This window comes from Patella vulgata, chromosome 2 (genome assembly GCF_932274485.2).
Source record: "Patella vulgata chromosome 2, xgPatVulg1.2, whole genome shotgun sequence".
NCBI lineage: Eukaryota > Metazoa > Mollusca > Gastropoda > Patellidae > Patella > Patella vulgata.
In genome coordinates this window covers 33,032,817-33,058,554 of record NC_065880.2, presented here as the reverse complement: position 1 = coordinate 33,058,554, position 25,738 = coordinate 33,032,817, and the positions used below count along the sequence as shown (strand labels likewise).

The 25,738-nt window shown below is 36.1% G+C and overlaps 1 protein-coding gene across 1 annotated transcript; it reads right to left on the bottom strand.

The window, feature by feature from the left end:
• Positions 1-1,415: 1,415 nt before the first annotated feature.
• On the bottom strand, positions 1,416-25,738 carry LOC126810428 (organic cation transporter protein). Its single transcript, XM_050535491.2, has 10 exons — positions 25,371-25,738; positions 8,801-9,008; positions 8,049-8,152; positions 7,274-7,428; positions 6,726-6,894; positions 6,324-6,536; positions 5,673-5,899; positions 3,696-3,877; positions 2,655-2,806; positions 1,416-1,632 (listed from the first exon to the last, which is right to left on the bottom strand). The coding sequence occupies exons 1-10, from the start codon at positions 25,511-25,513 to the stop codon at positions 1,530-1,532; spliced, it is 1,656 nt and encodes a 551-aa protein (XP_050391448.1). The 5' UTR covers positions 25,514-25,738; the 3' UTR covers positions 1,416-1,529.

Genomic DNA, 25,738 nt, shown 5'->3' with positions numbered 1-25,738 from the left:
TTATTTCAATAATTCGCTTGCGCGTGGGGATCTTTAGCAGAGGGAAGAAGCCGGAAGATCCGGAGAAATCCCACGAGGTTGGAAAGAAAAACTTGTGTCCAAAATAATAGGCCCGTACATAACGGTATTAAAGTAGGATGTTAAACCAATTTTCTGGCGTGATTCCTCTTTGTCAGTGAGGCAGGACGGAGGGCCTGGCAAGTGATAACGTATAGTCGTTCGGAAAGGACGAAAAACTGACGTCCCATGTACAAAATGAAATGAAATGAAATGGGGTTTAACGTCCTACTGTTCTGCTCCGAACTGGGCTAATGAAGACGGGCAAATCTTTTACGCGCAGCTAATGTGTACACGGGACCTCGGTTTTTCGTCCCATCCGATCGACTAGGCAGTTGCCCTTGTCGGGCCCTCCGTCCTGCATCACTGACAAGGGGGAACCACGTCGGAAAATCTGGATGAACTTTTTCGGCCAATGATCGAACACCCGACCTCCACGCTAGGATCTGTGTACATATCATACTGTATATTGAGTTGAGTATATTGTCGGGTTATATATTGTTGACTGGTTGTTTGGCTAAAGCAAGTTCTCTCCCCTGATCAACGTTTTCTTTCGTCTTCATGTTGGACATTTTCAATTTTGTTTTCTTGTCGGCTTTGGTTTAGTATACATATTTTTTATAGATTCAAGTTTGCAAAAGATCTATATAGTATGTTTTTTTCTATTCTTAAAGTCCATGAAGGAATCTCTTGCAAACATAAAATTGAATCTCTATAAGCAATGGCCAAAAATGGCCCCAGGTTTAGAAAAGAAGCTAGTTCGACCTATAATCTTGGCAAAAATATTTTAATAGGGACCTTTTAATCCGACTGCTATAAGCTGGGAGATTATCTACTGGTAAATGCCGCAAAGAGACTTTAATACATGCATTCTGCACACAGAGAACTATCTACTCCTCTTCGAGAATAGATCTTTGTCCTGAATGGCCGCCATATCCAAAAATTATTATACTGTTTTGTAATGCGGTTCTACTCCGTTTCACATCTGTCATACACACACAAACTAAATAATCCTTTTCAATTTAATAAAATGGAAGCAGAATATATATATTATACTTCTCAAAATTCGCGAAATATACTTAGTGTTTTCGACTAAAATCGTCGATTTAAGACTTAAAATGTCAGACAACTGACTAAGTGTCTGTTCTCAAGCGGAGCTAATTGTAGGCAGAGTAAGTTTAGTATATAATACACTTTTAAATTGAGTTAAGCATGTATATAATCAACCATGTTGACTATACTGGCATCGGCATCACAAATAGATTTTACAGAAGGGACTGTAAGAGACAAACTTTTATAAGGCCCTACAGGAGTGCTGAATGACAAAAGGTACAATATGTCAAAGTCAACAAGCCATATTTGTACATAGAAATGGGTTTTAAAACATATGCATTTATTATATATCTATATTTGTAAATGATAATAAACAAAATGATAACAATTTATGTATCAATAATTAGCCTGCAGCCATTCTACACTTTACCATCACTTATTGTTGCTGGTGTATACTTTTCCAACGGTTTATCGTCGTCATTAGACTGGTTCAGCTCGTAATCTCTTCCACTTTTCTTCCCACTGATGACGAAATAATTCAGATAAATAATAGACGAAAGCCACGCAAAGTGTGAAAATACGCCCACACAGCAGCCGACACAGGGCATTCGGATGTTGACCAAATTTGATAGGGATGGAATCCTTCAGTAAATCCGATCTCTGTTAAAACCTATAGCCTCTATAACGTTCACGGGGTTTTCGGAAAAGGGGATATAACCCTGGTACGGAAGGTCGCAGAACACTGAGTACCAAAAGGGTTCGTCATCTTATGGCCACAAATCTTCACAAGAAATTTGAAAAAGGGCTTTGACAACGATGATAACTCCGTAATATTGAATATCTATAGGGTTCTCAATACACCAATGTTTCCCATCATTTTTGCAAAAACATCTGTTAAAAACAATAGTATATATCGGGAGGATAACCTATCATGATCGTTCTATCATGACAACAATGGTTCACACCAAATTTAAAAAAGAAATATGTCAAAAACTGTAGCAACGATCGCATTCAAAGGTTTTTTCGGCGTGGGGGGGGGGGGATATAACTCCGAAACGGAAAATCGCTGAACGATTAATATCGATATGGTTATACCCTGATGACCCCAATGCTTCACCCTGAATTTTAAAAAATTCAGCTACAAACTATAGCTACAAACGTTCACAAAGTTTTCAGCAAAGAGAGTGGGGGTAACTTCGGTAATGTCGTGGGATGTTGAATTTCAATACGGATCACCCTCTCATGATCTCAATGATTCCCACAAAATTTGATTCAAAACTATAGCCTCTATCACGTCGCGGAACTCTGAATATCGCTATAGGTTCGGCTTCGCTTGGCCATAATGCTTCACGCCAAATTTGGGATAGTCTCTATCGCGCTCCCAAGCCAGTTTTTTGACGGACTACGTGTATAAAAATGAATATAAATCATACAATATTGAAACATTAGATTAGTAATCTGGATACCTCGAGTCGTTAATATGAAATACCAAATATAAAGCAGGATAATCCAAAGAAAGTTCTAGTTATACAAGAATTATTTACCTGGTAAACTGTTTAGCATCGTCAATAGTGTCAGGAAGTTTTCTATTCAACGTTTCTGGTAGAAAAAGAGAGAGGAGGCCAGCAGCAACAGAGGCTGAACCAAAAACTATCAGTGGTAGAGCTGTTTTAAGTTCTCCACCAACTAGCAAACCCTGGAAGTTATGAGATAACAATTATTTCCTCCGATGGCACATTTTAATAGAACTATAATATACTTTTCAAAAAGAACCCGGGATATAAATATGGATAAACACGCCTTGGTGAATATAAATATGGATAAACACGCCTTGGTGAATATAAATATGGATAAACACGCCTTGGTGAATATAAATATGGATAAACACGCCTTGGTGTTTCAATACACGTTCACTTTATACTGTTTTTATTACATTCCAACTAACAACTGAAGCAAATCCCAAAAATAATTCATCGCCATCAAGATCGGCGACCACGCAACGCGCATCCAGATAGTTCCTGACACTTTGCTGGGGTTTTCCACGAGAATATTATGTAATTTGTCTTCAAGTTCCGATATACTGCCCCCTACCTTTCACAGTTGACTCCAAAGGAAGGGCATCGAGATTAAGACCCCATCAACCATCAAGCAAATGGTTTTTTTTTCTCTTAAAAACATGGAACTCGTTTTCACTTTTAGATATTTTGAAAGTTAACTTTTCTCGATGTTTTTCCATGTGATTATATGTAGTTTGTCTTCCATGTACGATATAAATTGTCCTTTGTCATCCGTTGGTGGATGCTCAGACAAATAGACACAGAAGCATACATGATGAATATCGCCGCTTTACCCACCACTGATTTATGTTATACCCCGGCCTATGTTTTGGGATGTATCTTAATAGTATCAATACGACGCATTGACAACGTAATGGGGTATACAAAAGAAGTAGTTTCAGAGCAGTGAAAGTGTAAATATTATGAAAACGAAACGGCGATATATAGGTAACATACAAAAGTGTAAACACGACTTTCACCAACGTGTATGAAGTTGGTATTACCGTTGATTGACCAGGGATGACTTACCAAATCAGCAATGTAGGGCGAAATCATTCCACCAACACGAGCACACGTGGAGCTAGCACCAAGAGCAGAATTCCGCAAGATAGTTGGAAACAGTTCTCCAGCAAATACATAAATGATTGCAAAAGCCCCGGATGCTCCTAGTTTTCCAATCATAGACAGGGTAGTTGTTAACCATTCATGTGCTTATAATTAAAATAGTTTAGATTACTTTATAAATAAAGAAATATACAATCAAGAAAAATAGATCGATCATACAACCAATGGCGGTAAGTTGGACAGCCTAAATTTTAAACGGATTTATGAACAAACTACTTATTTATGGTTATTATAATCTTGCCTTGTTTGAAATCTCACCAAAAGAGTCATCGCAGACTGCGCGTATTATCATTTCTTGTTTTTTATTCAGACCGTGGGAAAAAAACTCGTGCAAGTTTCGTGCCAAATTTAATCGTCTTCACTACATTTATACAATGCCTCATATGACATGAGGCCTTATACGGTAATAGAATTCAAAGATTTGTTTGACTGAGCCATGATCACGATCTTGGCAATGCCATCGGAAAATTCCATGTTCGCAAAGTGACAAAAGCTATGTATGAAATCTTAACTTAACGGGTGATTGTCATTAAACTAATTGAAAGTGCAATCGTATTTATTGCCCCGTGAATTTCAAAATGAAGCCGGGATTTTTTGTTATTCTAATTGTGTTACGGAAAATCACGATTATAAAATTCTAAACAGTTCTTGCACAATGGAAATATAGGAAGAGAATTGAAACGAAACTATCTGTCGATAATTAAACCGATGGGGAATGGAGGTATCTGATTTGTTGATAATACGATAAATGAATTTATACAAATAAAATAACAGTATATACGTATTCAACGGCCTCGTCTATTTTATGGAGGAAAATCTAAAATACGTCGGCATTTACATGGTCTATAGCAGAATGGCGAGGTTAATTGAGAGGGTTGTTTTAGTTCATCAAGAGATTGAAGGGTTACATTCAAGGCCCTAAAAACGACTGTGTTCAAAAACTGTGTTCAAAAGAAAATCATCCCACCTATCCTCTATAATCAAACAATTAAAACATGACGGAAACAAAATAACGGACAACGGACGTAGTTATATGTGTAACTCATTACTGTGGCAGGGAGAAATAGCTTATTCATACACAAAATTTAAATTGTCGTAAACCCACTGTATTAAATGATCTATTCCGATGAGTGACGTAATTAGCTTCCATTTCGATATTTCTCGATGTCAAAGTTTGTGAGGAGTTCAATTTTTCTATGAGAGATATTTATTTTATTGTTTGAAATATTATTTAATTGTACAGGTTTATAATAACGATAATTAAGTAGTTTTTTTCCTAATCGGTTCAGACAGTAGTGTCACAATATTGGCGTATCCTAGCTGGAAGCTTCTAGTTAGCCTACCCAATCATCAACGAGAGAATATTCTAGATGAATCCTCCCCTAAATGCTGCATTGCTTATTTTGTGCCAGAAAATGGACCTATTCCGTCGTACAATAAATGAGTCCCTTTCAATTCGCTTTGCTGACCACCAAAGCCTGACTCAATTATTACGCTGGTTACCCCCCTTTACCCACGAGTTCTTTGAATCTTGGAACTAGGCACAACTCATACTGAGTAAAGAGATTAACGTGTGCTTAAAACATCCTACCGGTAATCATTTATAACTGGCTATAGAGTGTTTATGTTCGAGCGATGAACCGGCAACCGTTTGATACCGAATCATACTCTCTAACCCAGCGTGATTATAACAATTCCTACAAAGTCAGGACACCAACGTACACAGCGCATGTTGGTATTATTATTATTATTGAGAATCAATGCAAGGGATCTTTAAATTCCACAGTTCTTTATTAGTGCTTTAACTTCGGGCCTGACAAGGAACCGTGCTCAGAGTCCACATCGTTTTGTCATGACTTCCACCAATGAACAAATACTTACATTTGTCTCCATAAATAACAGGAAACATAGTAGCAAGACATGCTATTCCTCCTAGTAACATAGCTGAACAGTGCAGTACTTTTCGTCCTAATCTGTCCAACAGTAGGATACATAATGCATATGAAACCGTCTCCGCTATGTTGGCTATGGTAAAGTTAAGGTAAGAATCACCACTCAGATTTGATACATTTAAACCCAATCCATAGTATACCATACTCACTACAAACCTTTAAAAAATATAAACGGGGTGTTTCTCAACAACCATACTACCTACATCGAATTACATAGTAATTGATTAATTAATTACGAAGATCTGGGCTTTACTCAAAATGAAAAAAAAATACATATTTACACGAGAGACAAAAAGGGAATATTTCCCTAACATGCAAATCAAGCAGAATTTATAAATTCAAATTATCGCCTTCTATTCTAGACTAAAGGGTCATTAAAAATGGGCGTGGGAAAAATGGAAACGGGCAAAAGGGAGAAAGACTATAAAGAAATGCGTTACAATCGGAACCAATATATAGAAATACATTGAATAAATCCACCGTGAGTTAACTGGCAATAAAACTGTGGCATTGGTTAATATATTATATAACATAAAAGGTTTTTTAAATAATAAAGTACATAATGTGTTTAATAGCTTACCAATTAAAGAAAATAATCAAAGTTCGAAACAGTAAACTAGGGGTGGTAAATAGTTGCCATATTTTAGCTTTTGGTCCATCATCAAGTGTCGATTTATCAAATAATTTTGGTGGAAGTTCAGTATTATTGACTTTTGCCGCCTTGCGGATTATTTCTTCAGCTTCTTCGTTTCTCCCCTTGGATAACAGCCATCTTGCCGATTCGGGTATCAGCCTACAAATCATAAAATTATATGTACTCCATCACGACTCCTCGTATGCCATGCGGTCACAATGGAACCCAGTAGAGATTTGATTAAACGTTAAAAATAGATGCGCTCCATCAAAAGTATTGACACTACAGAAAGATGACTGTAGCTACTGAACCAACTTACCACAAACAGAAAGGTCGACATCAACTTACCACCAATATGAAAGAAAGAAAATCGCGGGTACTGAAGTTACCAGGGTAAGTGTTTTCCAATTTCTTATCAAGTATGCACAAATTGTTAGGACAAACAATCCTATGGCCCAGAACACCATGATCACCATTCCTGCTATAGTTCTTTTTGAGGGACCAACCAATTCTAATCCTGAAATATTGACATTAAATGTATTTGTAAGATAATTGGAATTTGAAAGAAAAAATATACAATTCCATCTGACCAACACCCCCTCCCACACACCCTCCTCGATATTGTTTCACTAAAAGTAAATTTCCATAGAGACCATAAACGAACATTTTAGGCAAATGTATTTGCTTCGACTCTCGCCATTCTTCTTTTAATCATATTATTTTACAATGACCCTCTGTTCGTCCAAGTGTGGCAGAAGTTAATGAATCGTATGTGACATGCAGCTAACAATATTACATTTGGTTCTACGCTTCTGTTAAAAAGAATGGGTGTTACACTGTGAATACGTGGATTGTTGCAAATTAATGATGCAATCGTGGATTAAGACAATTCATACCTATTACAAAGGACGTCATAAATATACCGCTCATAGCAAGACCAGTAAAGAACCTCAACGTTGCGAAGCTAATAAAATCTGTACTAAAAGCAGTCCCAATTCCAGTTCCTGTCCATAAAACTATAGAAATCAAAAGCGTTTTCTTTCTGCCAATTCTGAAAAAATTTTTTTACAGAAAGTTGGATTTACACTTATAGAGAAATTAAATTTAAATGGCATTATCGGATGGTAACTGTTTTTACTATTATTTCATATCTTAAACAATACATTGATTGGTTCTCACGGTGATCCAGCCATAATAAGCTTAAACTGTTTGCTAATACGTGAGTAAAGCCTACACTCGTCAGTTTTGTCCAGACCGAGGGTGGTCAGATTTAACAATACTGTTAGTATTTTACATATAAAAAATGTTGATAGGATATGCCATTATACTTCTCTCTACATAAAATTCTAGTAACTATACAGATGGTTTGTGGATGTTTAACATACTTTTAGACCACGAAAACTGACATTGGTATTCGACTTTGGCATGAATATTTACTATGTTATCTATTACACATTGCGTCAAAATCAAGTGAAAATATTATCCGGTCCACAAATGATGACTCAAATGCGCATCGCCTACCTTCAGGGAAAGTGACTTTACGTAAAAGGCCTGGCATAACACCCGTGTTGAATATCGATGTGGGATGTGTTTTCTATGTTTATTTGTTTATTTGAAAAGTTTGTATATTCAATGAAGGCTAATTTTATAAACTTTAAAATAATAACTCACATATCCGACACCAAGCCTAGACCAAGCGCACCAACTAAATTACCACCGAACAAGATCATATTAGCAAGGGATCTGTAGAAGGCTCTATCACAAATCATGTCAACCTGAAAATATTGTTACAGTCTATAGATCCTTTGGTCTTAAAGCTAAACACATTCTTGAAATCTAATACTTTTCGTAATGGGTGATCTTTGAATTGAACAAATAGTGATATGATACCAAATGTCCTAGAATTCTGATAATATGATAGATATGTCTATGTAAACATGGTGTCCTATGGATTCTAGATTGGTGGTTGTCGAACTACAAAATGGAAATGTCCCAGACATGACCTCAAAGATCTAGTTTTACAAATTTAGGCATATTGTTCTTTACATAGTTTCCATATTAGGAAATTGAAATACATTTGACCAATCAAGTAATTAATACATCTAACGTATTCACGTTTGGGGGCTAAAGGGCAGAGGATTCTTGTGTTTGTTAATCACCATTCCTAGACGAGGGAGATAGGCTGTAGCCTTTGTATTAGTGATGTATTACTGCTATATAAACACGTATTTAGTATTAACAGAACACAACGTGAAGTCCATATTGAAGTCCATAATGAACCAACGTAAAGTCAAGGGTTTTGAGAGCTACACATGATCGATAGTGCTACATACTGTTAATTTCGATGGCCAAGGAGGACTTACCTGTCACACAGTAAAATGACACATACACGAAATGTTTTAAAGATAAGAACGAATACCTACCTCTGATATAAATGTACTTTCATACTGCGATCGATCGTAAACCCATTTATTACACCCAACTTCTGTTCTATTACCATCTTTATTATAACTGTATACATTACATTTAGACCAACCATCTTTACTACTAGGTATAGACTGGTTAATCAAATCTTGGTGCCATGTTCCTTGTATAGCATACGTATCATTAGATAACGACGGTACAGCACACCTAAAATATAATATTATATTACTATAAACCGGTCAATTTACAACTTGTATTCGACGTTACTCGCTGCCCATTTACCCTACATATCAAAACATAAAAAAAGTAAATTCTTGGATTATCCTTTACCAACATCTTTTTCAGTCATTTAATCGATCAACACAATCCCAAACGCTCCCAACGTCATCACGTCGACAACACGCCGACAGGTTTCTGGTTAGTGATACCCATATAATTTTTGTGCTGTCCGCACCCATGGTTATTTTACGGGGAATCCAGTCCCCTCTTTCCTTGACATGCTTTATCTGAAATAACTACTTTTGTGGGAATATATCTTTAATCTAATAAATCTGGACTAGTATCGAAGCCCATATTATTAATGTGTACAATAGTATAAGACAGATTCAATAAAACTCCAATTTAATCAAATGTGAGTAAGGTATGAATAGACAAGTAATATCCAAAAATATATGTAACAGGGTCATATTTTGGGACTCTGTCAATTAATGTTGGTGAAGAATGTCCTGATCAGTGTCTTGATTGTTGGAAGTTTTTAATAAGTGAGTTTATAGTTTTGGTTGTGAGATAATGTAAATTCATTAAAATGTTTTGGGGGATGGATTTTCAGTTGTATGGGTCTGGAATTGTATTGTCCGGATTATGGTGTTTTATTTTAGTGGTTGAAATGTCTTAGTTCTTATATGGGTTTACTTTTAATATTTTTTGGTATAGTTGAAAGGATAACTCGTTGGACTCTTTATAGTTCTGAAGGTGGTCTCTTTCTGAAATATTGTTTATCAGGTGATTAGTAATTCTTTGTCCTGGTTGGTTATTCAGAAGTTTAGCTGGGATAAAACTAAATTACACGCATGCATCAGTACCACATGTTACAGATTTAGTGAAGGTCAATACCGGCTCTTTTCCACAAATGGGTAAGCTATTTAATTTAACTTTCTTGTAATAGATGACTGCAAGTGGACTGTGAGTTTCATGAGTGTTTGATATATAATTATATATGTAATTCAAATACTGTAAGGTAAAAATTGTAGGATGTGTAGCCAATAGAACTGTTGGTTACGAATATATGGATAATGGCAACTATTGTATTTTCAGGGCCAACTTGTCGAGCATAAATGTATTTTGTGTTATAGTTATGTGTAGTACCAACAGAAATGGTGTTTAATGGTTATGGTGAATTGAAATACATCTAGATCGACCAACATCGACTACGCGCTTACGCGTTTCATTTAATTGTTTTAAACTGTATCATGTGTCGTTTGTGGATTATATAAACTTATTTAAACCTTATCGTGTTGTCAATCAAGAAATCTATTTTCCCGAACTAAGCAGGTTCAATCTATCAACTTTACCACACCATTGCAGGTGATGGAAAGGGTAGGTCTGCAATAATGGAGCCCCCAGGGAGGAGTAGATTTTCTTGGTTGTACCAGTAACAAGTTGAACTGTTTAGTTTTCAATTAACTTATCGTTAGACTTTAAAGTGAATCCGATGGCGTTTAATTACTGACATTCAAATTTATATGCACATTATCATCAAGCTTGAATTCTCGTGACTTTGTGACAGTGTTTAACCACTGGAACTGAAATTATAACAGATTCTGGATGAAGATTGGAACTGTGTAACAGTGAATATTGAACATTAATATTATGAACTATTGATTAATTTAGTGTTAATTTGATTAATTTAGTGTTAATTTGTTTGTTTTCATTTATTTTTAGTGTCGGTAAACCTGGTATGTATGGTTGTAAGTATGGATGTTGACAGCACTAATAAATAAATAGGTCAAGTTTAAATAAGTTAGGGCATAAAATTCCGTAACTATTGATAATCTTAGAACATCATTCAATACACATTGCATTATACTAAAATATATAACAGTTATCCCAGTAACACTATAACTTGTATTGTCTTTATTTTATCAACAGTGGAGTTTTTTTTATGTAGAGTTTAGAGTAGTTTGGTCAGTTGATTGGTTTGAATATGTCGGAGGAAGAAGTTGTGGTCTTGGGTAACACACTAAGAAAGTTGGGTCTTTTTCCAAAGCGTATAGGTAAGACTGAAGATGACGTTGCTGAGTGGATGGAAGATGTTTTGAAATCTAAAGGTAAGTGGCCGGTTAAATCGGATGATGAAACAGAGTCGTCTACTAAATCAAGACCACCAGTTAATCCGATGCCGAAGTTGTCAATGTTTTATGGTGAACCAGGAAAAGGTGAAGTTAGTTACGACCTTTGGAGATACGAAGTAGATTGTTTAATTTCAGAAGGTGTATATGATAACCATGTAATACTGTTGGCTATTCGCCGATCACTTAAAGGGGAGGCCGGTAAGGTTATAATGCGGTTAGGTCCGCATGTTGATGTTAAAACTGTCTTAGCCAAATTGCATAGTGTTTACGGTACATGTGAAGAAGCAGAATCTTTAATCGGACTCTTTTACAGTGCTAAACAATATCCATCTGAAACGGTTACAGATTGGGCATGCCGGTTAGAAGATATATTCGCAAGAGTAACTCGAGAGGGTAGTCCAGATCCTAAAGAATCCGATGAGACATTAAGGAATGTATTTTGGCGTGGATTGTTGCCACACTTACGTGATTTGTCTGCTCACAAATATGATAAATCAACAAGTTTCGACACACTACGTGTTCAACTTCGCCGTATAGAGCATGATGTTAACCAACGAAACTTATCAGCGAGTACCGCTACTTCGAAGCCAAATCCTTTTAACATGATACATACAAAGTCTTCTAATTCTGAATTTCAGGAACTTAAAGGGATAGTTCACAGTATTTCTTCACAAGTTAGTGGATTGAAGGATCAAGTTTCGCAATTAGCTTATAAAGTTGACAGACCTAAGGTTCCACGATGGCAGTCACAAGGAAATGATTCAAGAGGTGAGATGTCAAATAATTTTAGTAGTAATAACCGGGATAATCGGCGTAGTAGTCAAGGACCGGGACCCAAGTGTTGGGCTTGTGGTCAGTACGGTCATATTAGGTTGGGTTGCAGAGCAGCATTTAACCAGAATCGTTCTTTAAACGTTCACAACCTCAGGCCAAGGGAAGCGCCCTGGGGTACTCCACGCAGAGACTTCCCAGAGCGACGTTGAAATCGAATTTTGTAGTTGGTGAACCTAATGAAGCCAATGTTAAAGTTGAGGGAAATTGTTGTACTGCACTTTTAGATACTGGATCAACTGTGTCTACTGTAAGTGAAGAGTTATATAATTCTAAATTAAAACATTTACCTTTACAACCGCTTAAAACTATGTTGGATATAGAATGTGCTGATGGTAAACCATTGCCGTATAAAGGATATATTGAAGCAGATTTACAGTTTTCAGAATTGACAGATGAAACAATAACTTGTATTTTATTAGTAGTTCCGGTGAGTAGATATAATTCATTGGTTCCGGTTTTACTTGGAACAAATGTATTGACTCTTCTGATGAAACAATGTAAAGATGAACATGGGAAATCTTTTCTCCAAAAAGCGAAATTAACCACTTCTTGGTATTTATCTTTTCGTAGTATGGATTTATCAGAAAAAGAATTAGTCAAACGAGATTTCAGTTTAGGAATAGTGAAAAGTGCCTCAGTCAATAGGATACTAGTTCGTCCAAATTCTCGTATAACGTTACCATGTTATGTTGATAAAAAGTTACGATACCCGAAGGTGTCGGTGATGGTACACCCATGTCAACGTTCCAGTATTTCATCTGATTTAGATGTTTCTCCATCCATAATGATGTATGATTACAATAATACAGATTATATTTCAGTTAACGTTTCAAATGTGTCTACAAATACTATTGTTATTTCACCCAAAGCTATTGTGTGTGAACTACAGCCGGTAAATATTGAAGATAACGAAGTTACTTCAGATGGATCCAATGCCTCGGTCTTAAATAAAGTAGAAATTGACGAAAGCGATTTATCAGAGGAAGAGATAATTCAAGGTAAGAACCTGTTGTTAAGTTTTGACGATATTTTCGCACATAATGATCTGGACTTGGGACATACATCCAGAGTACAACACAGAATTGAACTTATAGATGAACAACCGTTTAAGCAACGGCACCGCCGTATACCTCCATCGATGTTTACTGAAGTAAAAGATCATTTAAAGCAGTTGTTAGCATGTGGTGTTATAAGAAATTCACATAGTCCATGGGCATCAAACGTGGTACTTTGTCGTAGAAAGAACGGTAAATTACGCATGTGCACTGATTTCAGACAATTGAATAATAGAACGATCAAGGATTCGTACGCTCTTCCCAGAATTGATGAGTTATTGGATCATTTAGCAGGTAACAAATTTTATTCAAAGTTAGATATGAAGTCCGGATATTACCAGGTCGAAGTTGCCGAAGAACATAAGGAGCGTACCGCTTTCACAATTGGTCCGCTTGGTTTTTATGAGTATAACAGACTTCCTTTTGGTCTTTGTAATTCTCCCGCGACGTTTCAGAGGCTTTTAGAAGATTGCTTAGGAGATCTTCATTTGACGATATGTGTAGTGTATATTGATGATTTGATTATTTTTGCAGATTCATTCGAGGAGCATCTACAGCGCTTAAATAAGGTTTTAGAGCGTTTACGTCAGTGTAATTTAAAATTAGCACCTGATAAATGTAGTTTCTTTAAAAGACGTGTAAACTATGTTGGACATGTTATCTCCGAAGCGGGTATTGAACCAGATCCAGAGAAAATTGAGGTGATCCAAAAATGGCCACGCCCATTGAATTCTGTCGAGGTAAGAAAATTTCTTGGATTTGCTGGTTATTATCGTCGTTTTGTGAAAGATTTTTCGAAAATATCAAAACCTTTATCTATTTTGATGCCCACAACGGGTAAGAAAAATAAAAGTAATGTTTCCGTCAAGTGGAAGTGGGATATTGAGCAGGAAAATGCATTCTGTGAATTAAAGGATCATTTGTGTAGTTCTCCAATTCTTACAAGCTGTGACTATACGTTACCATTCGTTTTACATATTGACGCTTGTCAAACTGGTCTGGGTGCAGTTCTTTATCAGAAACGAGATAATTTATTGAAAGTTGTGGCTTACGCGAGCAGAAGTGTGAATAAATCGGAACAAAATTATTCTGCTCATAAATTGGAATTTTTAGGGTTAAAATGGGCCGTTACAGAAAAGTTTCATGATTATTTGTATGGGAACAAGTTTGTGGTGTATACCGACAATAATCCATTAACCTATATTTTGACTTCCGCTAAATTAGATGCAACAGGTCATAGATGGCTCGCCGCTCTTTCTGCGTATGATTTTGAAATAAAATACAGACCCGGGAAAAATAATTTGGACGCCGATTTATTGTCAAGATTACATAAAGAATCGGAATATATTTCACATGAACAGGTACATGTAATTTGTAATTCTATTCAGCCGAGTAATTATGCCGAATGTTTAAGTATATCACCAGAATTAGTGCCGGAGGTAAATTTAGGTCTAAATGGTATGACACCACGTGATTGGAGAAAGGAACAAGCAAAAGATGCCTCTATATTGTCTATTCTTAAATATTTAAGGTCGGGAATAAAGCCATTTGACAAGGAGTTCAACAAAGAGGTCCAAGTATTATGTCGTCGTTTAGAACACTTAAAGCTGAAACAGGGAGTTTTATATCGATCTGTGGAACATGAAGGGGAGATAATTGAACAACTCGTACTTCCAGGTCATTATAGGAAATTAGCATTTCAGGCTCTTCACGATGATCTTGGTCACATGGGTAGAGATAGAACTATGGTATTAATGAGGGAACGATTTTATTGGCCTGGTATGGCAAGTGATGTTGAACTTTGGATCAAGAATTGTGAACGTTGTTTGAGACGAAAATCTCCTACAAATATCCGAGCCCCTTTGGTGAATATAGAAACTACTCACCCCCTTGAAGTTGTTGCGATGGATTTTCTAACACTAGAACCATCTAAAGGTAATTATCAGAATATTCTAGTTATTACAGATCTGTTCACAAAATATGCTCAAGCAATACCTACACGGAATATGACAGCTCGCACAACGGCTGAAGTATTTTTCAATAATTTTATAGTTCATTATGGTTTACCAAGTCGGATACATTCTGATCAAGGAGCTAATTTTGAGAGTAAAATTATTAAAGAATTATGTAGTTTAGTAGGTATGGATAAATCCCGCACCACAGCTTATCACCCGATGGGTAATGGGCAGTGTGAAAGATTTAATCGGACACTTTTGAATATGCTGGGTACACTTACGCCGGAGAAGAAAAATGATTGGAAAATACAAGTAGCACCTCTTGTACATGCATATAATTGCACACGACATGAAACCACTGGATTTTCACCTTTCTATTTAATGTTTGGACGCCACCCTCGTCTTCCAATAGATTTAGCGTTTGGAGTGAGTCGAGAAGTGTCTAATGTGTCATTACATTCGTATGTAAAAGCGTTAAAGGAACGGTTACAACGTTCTTATGAATTAGCGATTAAATCATCAGAGAATTGTAAAGAAAAACAGAAGACAAAATATGATCGGAAAGTTAAAGGTATTCGTCTTGATATTGGTGATCGTGTTTTAGTACGTACTTTAGCGTTTCAGGGAAAACACAAATTAGCTGATCGATGGGAACCTGGCGTTTACATTGTTGAGGATCAACCTAATTTGGAAATTCCTGTTTTTGTGGTCAGACCAGAGTCTGGGCGTGGACGATCGCGTACTTTACATCGAAATAATTTGTTATCAATCAATAGCGTTGAACCCGTGTATTTTCCGACTCCAAAACCGAGAAAGCGAAAAATAGTAATTGAGTCTAAAGTAGCTGCGGAAAAATGTGTTGAATTAGATTCAAGTTCTGATGAAGAATTTAGTTATGTGGAAGCCAATGATCCTGTAAATGAGAATTACCCGGAGGTTATTCTTACGGGAGGAGGGGAAGGTGATCATGAAATTATCGAGGATATTGTTGAGGGGGATCACAATACCGAGATATTTCATGGGGCATCTAATGACGCATCTGTAAGTAATGAAAATACTGAGGTAAAATCAATTGAAGTTAATGTTTCAGGTGACGCCGTAGATAATAATCCAAGTCCTCTACCGGCAGATGTATCTATTGAAACAAGACCTCGCCGAACATGTAACCAACCTCAATGGATGCAGAGTGGTGATTTTGTTATGGCTCAAATTAATAATCCGTCAGATTGGTATGAGAAAGCTAACTATATTCATTCATTACATCTTTCAGGTTCTTTAAGCAAAATGGCTCCAGAGGTTAGTACGGCATTGTTGTCGTTAATTACTGGTAAGTAAATGACGGGACGTCATTTTTACGGTGGGGGGAAGTATGTAACAGGGTCATATTTTGGGACTCTGTCAATTAATGTTGGTGAAGAATGTCCTGATCAGTGTCTTGATTGTTGGAAGTTTTTAATAAGTGAGTTTATAGTTTTGGTTGTGAGATAATGTAAATTCATTAAAATGTTTTGGGGGATGGATTTTCAGTTGTATGGGTCTGGAATTGTATTGTCCGGATTATGGTGTTTTATTTTAGTGGTTGAAATGTCTTAGTTCTTATATGGGTTTACTTTTAATATTTTTTGGTATAGTTGAAAGGATAACTCGTTGGACTCTTTATAGTTCTGAAGGTGGTCTCTTTCTGAAATATTGTTTATCAGGTGATTAGTAATTCTTTGTCCTGGTTGGTTATTCAGAAGTTTAGCTGGGATAAAACTAAATTACACGCATGCATCAGTACCACATGTTACAGATTTAGTGAAGGTCAATACCGGCTCTTTTCCACAAATGGGTAAGCTATTTAATTTAACTTTCTTGTAATAGATGACTGCAAGTGGACTGTGAGTTTCATGAGTGTTTGATATATAATTATATATGTAATTCAAATACTGTAAGGTAAAAATTGTAGGATGTGTAGCCAATAGAACTGTTGGTTACGAATATATGGATAATGGCAACTATTGTATTTTCAGGGCCAACTTGTCGAGCATAAATGTATTTTGTGTTATAGTTATGTGTAGTACCAACAGAAATGGTGTTTAATGGTTATGGTGAATTGAAATACATCTAGATCGACCAACATCGACTACGCGCTTACGCGTTTCATTTAATTGTTTTAAACTGTATCATGTGTCGTTTGTGGATTATATAAACTTATTTAAACCTTATCGTGTTGTCAATCAAGAAATCTATTTTCCCGAACTAAGCAGGTTCAATCTATCAACTTTACCACACCATTGCAGGTGATGGAAAGGGTAGGTCTGCAATATATATAATGGCCAGGTAGTGATGGCCGACCTATACGCCCTGTCCTTTGTCGGGGTTATCAACAGATTTTTCTGGTGCCTACATGTTTTCCTAGTCTTGACTTTTGTAAAGTGTTGGTTTTGGGGGGGTTATTTTAGCTCCAAAGAAATATTACGCCTTAAATATAAACACATTGTGTTGAAATAATGAACTAAATAAACATAAGCAACAAGGTTAATCGGGGAGTCATGAGACTTCTGTGTTATCAACACGCCGTGAAGAAGAGAAAACTCATTAAAGTGACCCGATCTCTTTTAAACTTGTAGATTTCATTTAAATGTTTTACAGGCAAACAATCTATAGATAAAGCCAATGTTGAGATATAATCCACTGTCGACTCAATAAGCCAAAATTGTAATGAAAATATATATACAGAGTTCGCCCCATCAATTACATCAACCCACTTCACCGCATACTTTTACCTAAATCAAGGAGGTTTTCTTTCATATTATAATTTTTCTTGAACATTTTCAGCTTCAGATATGGAATGCAAATAATTTCTGTTTAAATTTTCATGTTTTGATTTATGTTTGTTAATAAACATTGCCCATGAAACAATGGAAATCTGAAGGTCGCAAAGTCATTATATTGCTTCTGGTAGTATGGAATTATCGCAGATTTGCTAAAGTTCACTATAGACAGGCCGCAAATACTCCTTTCTCCAGGTTATTACACGCAAATAATTATGCGGTTAGATACAACGACGCCTGATTTTAACACAGAAGCGAGACTTCTAGACTTTCAGAAGAAACCCCTGCTATGCTCTGTACTGATCCCTTGCTTGAGAGACCCCCAGTTGCGAGAGTCACGATAAGTTAATTGAACAGTCGATCTTTATTTCAAATTTGTTCTTTCGATGATAATTTTTATATAAAAAAATGTTCATATTTTTTTCCCGCCAACTGGAATATTTTATATGCCAAAAATATGTCTCAGCAAGGCTTATTATAAACAATTACCTCAATAAGAATCGCCAGTACCCCCAAAACATTATCGCCAAAATCAAATTTTAATCGCCACTTTTATATTTTTATCGCAAATTGCGACTTTGGCGACCGACAGTGTGAGCCCTGATTTCAAACCCCTCTCACTTCCATTGTATCTATGACAGATTAGGTAATTAAAAAAACCGACGGGATAGAGATTTTCTCACACTCTTTCCTTGTGTCCTTTATCCGCATCAAATATCAAATAATTCACTGCTATCGGTTGAAACAAGCGGTTGCCATGCAAGATACGCCAGTATTTTGCAGGAAATGTATAGGAAAGAGGTAAAATCAATAGGACTCATCCTCTCATTCAAGATCTTTTGATCCTTTACATATTTGTTGAGTTTCCTAAGAATGGGACAATTGTAGCCCCTCTGGGGGGCCTACGAAATTCATACTTATTTCTTATTTTGCATAAAAAGCAGGGGCTATAGCACTAGAATGTAAGGTCTGATGCTTACCAAAGTCGAACTCATCCAAGAACTATTTGATCCTTAACACATAGTTTAAGATTCATCTCATGAACTGGACAAAAATTGTCGCCCCAGGAAGGTCCACACATTTCATTCATATTTCACATTTTGCGTAAAAGACAAGTGGCCAATTCGCTCCAAAACTGAACTTATACAAGAACTAGTGTTATTCGTTTTAATTTTCATCTAAATCGGATAAAAATTGTGACCTCACGTGGTCCACAACCTGAGTATTACATGCTTGCATAATATATATTTGAGTAAAGGGAAGTGGCCATTTCGGTCGGATTTTCACGAAATTCGGACTCAACCATAATTATTATGTAACGGTGATATATATTTGAAATATAAAATTAGTGAATCTTAGAGGGCCCACAAGCTTAAAACGTGATATTTCTTACAATCAAGGGTTATAATCTAAAACGTTACTTTCAAATACGCGCCAATATCGAAATTTGCACGCAACCATAATTATGGTGTAACAGTGATATATTTGATCGCTTTTTACAAGGGTCCCGAAAGAGGAATGTGTTCGAGTAATTGACCTTTGTAGTATTTTATAAAAATTATCATGCATATATTTGTCAAGCTCAGTATCGCAGGAAACCACCATTGACTGTGATTGCATGGTAAGGGATATTGAACAGAAATAAAATTTCACTTCATTGCTGAGTAATTTTGTTAGCCGGAAATCGCTCCGAAAGCGCTTCTGACGATCTAGACCGCAAGGAGCTTTCGGGGCCTAGGCGGTCCCTGGATCCTCACCTAAAGTCTTACGATGGTAGCGCCCCCACCCTTCCCCAATCAAGAATTGCTTCCGCCGGTCCTAATAGGGAAATTTAAATGAGAGAACAAAAGTAATAGAATGAAAGACATTCAAATTAGCAGTTAATAAATACATTAGTTGCATAGTAGTGTAATGGTACATGACGTTTGTCAGGAGGAAAAGCCAAAATAACTGATGTATCCATAAACAAGGTTATAGGCTACGATCACCATGACCGTCAAAGGGTTTTCTTACACATGCATTATTCTGAATGCAGAAAAGGATATGACAAAGTGCATGTTTACTCTCTAACAACTATCTTTTGACATAAACTTACAAAAGATGATCTTTTGTGAATTCATGAGCTTTTTAGCGGCTGTTGACAGATAATTATTTATTTGAAGTAATATGAATGGAGGACAGGTTACACTGACTGTCGAGTAGAACAGTTGAATAAAGAGGTTGACTTTAAAGAGTTATTACCACTTTCAAAATGAAAATAAATGCAGGGCCTATTTCAAGATGCGACAGTTCTCGCTATAATAGTTTAAAGGGGCATGACCACATTCCACAAGAAATAAGTGTAGGGCCTATTTAAAGATGCATTATGTAAGATTTAGATAAAGAGCTGACATCTCTCGCTATAATAGTTTAGAAATAGATAATGAAAAACTAATATATTGAAAATATAATTCAAATTACTTCATCCTGAGAGAAGTTATGGCTGCTTGGAGAATGGCGGGGTCTCGATTGCCATTGCTACCGTTGTTACGATAGTAACCTAGTCTCGATTATCCATTTTTTAAATGAATCATTAAATGACGATTTTATTTCAAGCTATTGAAAATCGCGAGCATCCGATGCTTTAGAGAGTTGGTTATGGTCTTGTCATGTTAATAAATGTCTAATTAATAATTTATATAACATTTGAGGCCAAACAAAAAACTGCAATAGACAGATTTATTCTTACATAATGTATCTTTAACTTTATATAATATCAAATTATATCGAGAATATGATCACTTAATTATTGGCAATCCCGACTGAAGATATTTGCACGAGAGTTTACTGAACTTCTTGAAAACAAATGAAATGAAATGTAATGGGGTTTAACGTCCTACTGTTCTGCTCCTAACCTGGGCTAATGAAGACGGGCATACGCCATACAGTGTGCTATGACGGAAATTTCGCCCGGACAGTGGCACTACGGCCTACTCTTATATCGAATTCCAACTGCCAAGGGATCTTTTACGTGCACGCCAATGTGTACACGGGACCTCGGTTTTTCGTCCCATCCGAACGACTAGACAGCTTTCCTTGTCAGCCCCTCCGTCCTGCATCACTGACAAGGGAGAACCACGCCGGGAAATCTGGATGAACTTCTCGGCCAATGCAGGAATCGAACACCCGACCTCCAGGCTAGCGAGCTAGCGTCTTACCCACTTAGCCACGTGATCCCCGTCTTGAAAACAACTTTAGAACGTGAATAACTTGTAATTATAACAATCATATATAAGTAATGGAATTGGTAGACTTCTGGACATATTTTTTACTAATCGGCTACTACCACCAACCTAACCTCGTGGGTTTTATCCGGATCCGTCGATTTCCCCCACTGCAAACGACACTTACGCCCAAGCGAATTATTTGAATAATATTGTACCATAAATATGTTAATCCCCAAACGACCACATTCCCTCTCTTTCTCTCCTAATACCATCAACGTGAGCGTGGTCCTTAAATCTTAGACTTGTGAATAACAAATATAAACTGTGTATTGAGTATGTTTATGCCACCCTTACTACCATAACCCGAGCCCAATACAGGTTAAGGGTATTGAAATGACTAACCTCTTTTCATTTCGCTTTTAGATGAAAAAGTGAGGCGTTAATTAAAAGGTTTTTTTCTCGAACTTGAATCATTTTCACTTTAGAAGTCCAAGTGCGTTAGGATTAAGTAACAGATATGGGACATGTTACAATTAACTTTCTGCTACACAGTTAAAAATATTAAGGTAGTTTACACCAATTCGGGTGGAAACTAGTTGCCACATAAATAGGGGTAACTCATAGCCTTTAGTGGTGTAAACCGATAAAACCTTACTAGTGTAGAACATTACACCAATTCCAGGGGCGGATCCACACTTTTTATGAGAAAGGTTTCTCGGCCGTGTCCTTTATCCGTTATCGTCAGATTTGGGACAGGATGGGCACTCAATGCACGAGATAATAATATAGACATTATGTGATATCACAATTAATGCTTTGCATCCATGAAATTGAATCACAATGTCATTGTATTAATTCATAATAAAAATTGACGTCAAACGAGGTGTTGAATTTCTCTGTTTAAAAAGCTCAATGTGTATGTATATACGCCAAAATGACGATAGAGAACATGACACCCCCCCCCCCCTTTCCCCTGCAAAAATTCCTGGATCCGCCCCTGAATTCAGGTGGAAACTAGTTGCCACTTCCAGTAGTGTAACCTGCCTGGTGAACACAGACAGTGTAATGTTAGACCCGTGGGTGTAGATTAAGCATTACCCCTCAAGGATGGTTTGTAAATTACACTTCCATTTTAATTATTACGCCAACGCGTGGTGTAATTTGTTTTGTTGGATATTTATCTCAAGCCACCGACTTTTAAGTTCAGAAAACTTGAAATTGGTTATCGGTCTCTATGATAATTAGTATAGGACGTTTAGCCCGACCCAGATTACACATAGACCGTCGGCTACTTGGCTTTATTTTACAACGACATTAAATTGACAAATACCCGTCAGACTGATTAAAATTCAACTGCTGTTGGGCAATTAGACAATCTGTGTCAATTTACAATGAATATAAATCATGGGGGAAAATAAATAATGTGGTTTATTCATTTATGCACCTCACCTGAATTAAGGATTATTAATGAAGATATTGTACTTCGCAATTACAATATTTTGGAATATTTACACGTCTTTAAAGATGGATTCCCGCGTACAAACTGGGTGATTTAATGGTATATATGGTATATATGGACTAAAAACATATTCAAACTAATTAATTTGTCATAACTTTGCTTCAAATCCTTCTCAAACATTGTAATTGCGAAGGAATATCCTGCTTTAAAAATTCGATCAAACCAGGTCATGTTTACGTCACGTGACTTACCTCTCTTGGAAGTCAGAGGGGAATTCATTGCATACATAAGACGATGTTGTCTTTAATCGCTTACTATTTATTACAAATATCGAATCCTAATTAAATTCTAGGATTATCCACTACCCGCGTCTTTTTGTGTCATTTTTCTCTCAGAAAGTGTTGTACGTCTAACTCTTCATAAAGTTTATCAACTTGTACATCAAGCGCTCAATGTTCGCGTGTGACCTTTGACATCACGTGTTCAGAAATTCCTAATCGTCGGGCTGTTGAATAGGGGAACCCTTACATTTTTGTCCTGTATATGCTCCATGAGTGTTTTTCGGGGAATCCAGTATTTTTCTAGTAAGATTGGATATCTCTACTTTCCATATATTACCAAAATTACCATACTTTTATTGGAAATAACCACCCGATAAATACTTTTCTGGGAACCATCTTTAAGTGTATACAAGCTAAAATAACCTATACTTTACTCGTTATGACTAAACACTCTAAAATGAGTTATAGTTGTATTACTAGTGCAATCAAAGCCATATTTTACAAAAAAAAACATTCAAATTGGAGTACACAAATACTTTTCTAAAGCAAGATACGGTGTAAAATTGACATCTTATTCGGAGGAATGTTTCCCTAAAATAATTACACCTGTTGGTGTAAATGCAATAAAACGCTTGTAGAAGGGTAGCTAGCTCATCCCAAACACCCTTTAGAGGCTACAATTACACCTATTCTGGTGTTCAGTACTCGTGAATATCGATTACACCTTTGCAACGCAATAAACGCTGTAAAATTAACGCTGTTTTATGATTTATTCCCAAATAAAAGTTACACCCTTTGGTGTAAATTCAGTATAACACTGGCAGTAGTGTAGCTTATCCCAAACACCCCACAATTACACCTATTCGGGTGTTCAGTAGTCATTAATATCGGTTACACTTGTTAGGTGTAGTTCTTTAAGTTGGTTACCCTTGGAAAGTATTACATTTAAAAAACGCTAGCCGTGGTGTACAGTTTTCACTTAATTAAAGATACATTATGGGAGATAAGATAAAGAGATGGCAGTTCTCGCTATAATAGTTAAAAACTAGATAGTGTAAAGGTAATTTGCTGAAAATTTCAGTCAAATTGATCCACTATGAGCCGAGAAAGAAGCGGGTGAAATGTTTGCATAGTCTCGGTCATCATTACTAAAATCATTAATATAAACAGCATAGTCTCGATTATCCACTTTTTCTGATTTAATTATCAACGGCCTGTTAGCGGCATATAGGAATCTAATCCAGCCAACATCGAAGGCTAGCCTTGACATCGAGAGTTTATTATGGTCTGGATAAGTTACTTAATGTCTAATTGATAATTTAGATAACATTTCAGGCCTAAAGAAAGACTTGTAATAAGCAGATTTTGCTCTTGCATAATGCATGTTTAACACTGCTTATAGTTTTTAATAACACCCATTTTTAACAGTGTAGATACCAAGTTGGTAAGATTGCGGTTGCTAAAAATCTTTTTAATTTCTTAAAAACATTGTCTATGAGGCCAGAAAGGTCCAATATGAGATAATTAAAAGTATTTAGAAGTTTTATTAAGATATTAGCAGGTTCATGTTTATGGTTACTTAAACATGCATTATGCAAGAGCTAAATCTGCCTATTGCAGGTATTTCTTTAGGCCTGAAATGCTTTCTAGATTATTAATTAGACATTAATTAACTTATCCAGGCCATAATCAACTCTCGATGGCATCGCTAGCCTGCGATATTTACTGGCTCAGAACCCGGTCTGCTGCTTCTGATTAAATCAAAAAATGGATAATCGAGACTATTTTTTTTTATCGTACCGACTTTAGTAATGATGGTCGAGGCTAGGCCCAAAATTCAATCGCTAAATACTCTGCTCAGGGTTTTCAACAAATTCCCTTTACATTATCTAGTTTTTAACTATTATAGTGAGAACTACCAACTCTTTATCTAATCTCCCATAATGTATCTAAGTACATACCTACGAAACTGGCATATCTGATTCACAAGGTTCTGTTTAGAATAACATAGTAATATGAGACTGACATTGAATAAATGAATAAATGAATAACATTACTAAGGATTTGCGGCAATTTAGGCAATGATCCGCTTCTGAATGTCCTGACAGAAGGACTGTCCATGAATATTTTCCTGCAAATAATTGTTGTCTTTCGATGAAAAACTGGATCTCAAGTTTAGTTTCGATTATTTTACACTACATCTTAATCTAACATATATTATACTTTCTACCACAGCTATGTTGTTGTTTGTTGTTTATTACAAATTTAACGTCCAATACACGATATAATGGACAGATTGAATTAATGTTAGTTATTTATATATAAAGGAGTGATAAAATTAATATTATGGTAAACACGTCAAAAAGTTCTTGTATATCAAAATGTTACTTTAAAACAGTGTTTAAATTCTCTGTCGTGAAAAGAAAGGGCATGATTGTATTGACTTTTGAATTAAATTATTGCAATCAGCGATTAAAATTTTTGAAAAAAAAAAGGCCAAGTAAAATGAATTTTAATGGTCCCAGGTTACTTCATGGATCTGTGATGGTTAAAAGATGTATGAATTTGAACCAGAATATATATAATATATTAAACAAACAAACCAAACTTACCTGTGTGCTGGTATATCCAATATAAATACAGGTAGTAATACCTGACAAGCGATAATTATAGAAGGTAAACAAACTAACAAATAAAGTCGCTTTTGATATGGTCCAAAATCACCAAGATGTTCCAAGATATCATCAAACTTCATGTTTTATATGACCTTATCCAAACTGAGGGTAAATTTAACTGCGTAAGGCGACCCCGAACGAAGCTTCACAGAAAATAGTTTGCTCAAATATTCTTGCTTTTATAGGCTATTTAAGTGAGAATATATGAATGTACACAGTTTGTAAACTATGTTGACCCCAGAATGGATTGTTATAAATAAATATGTTTGTCATGAATATTGCCAGTACAAACATTGACACATATC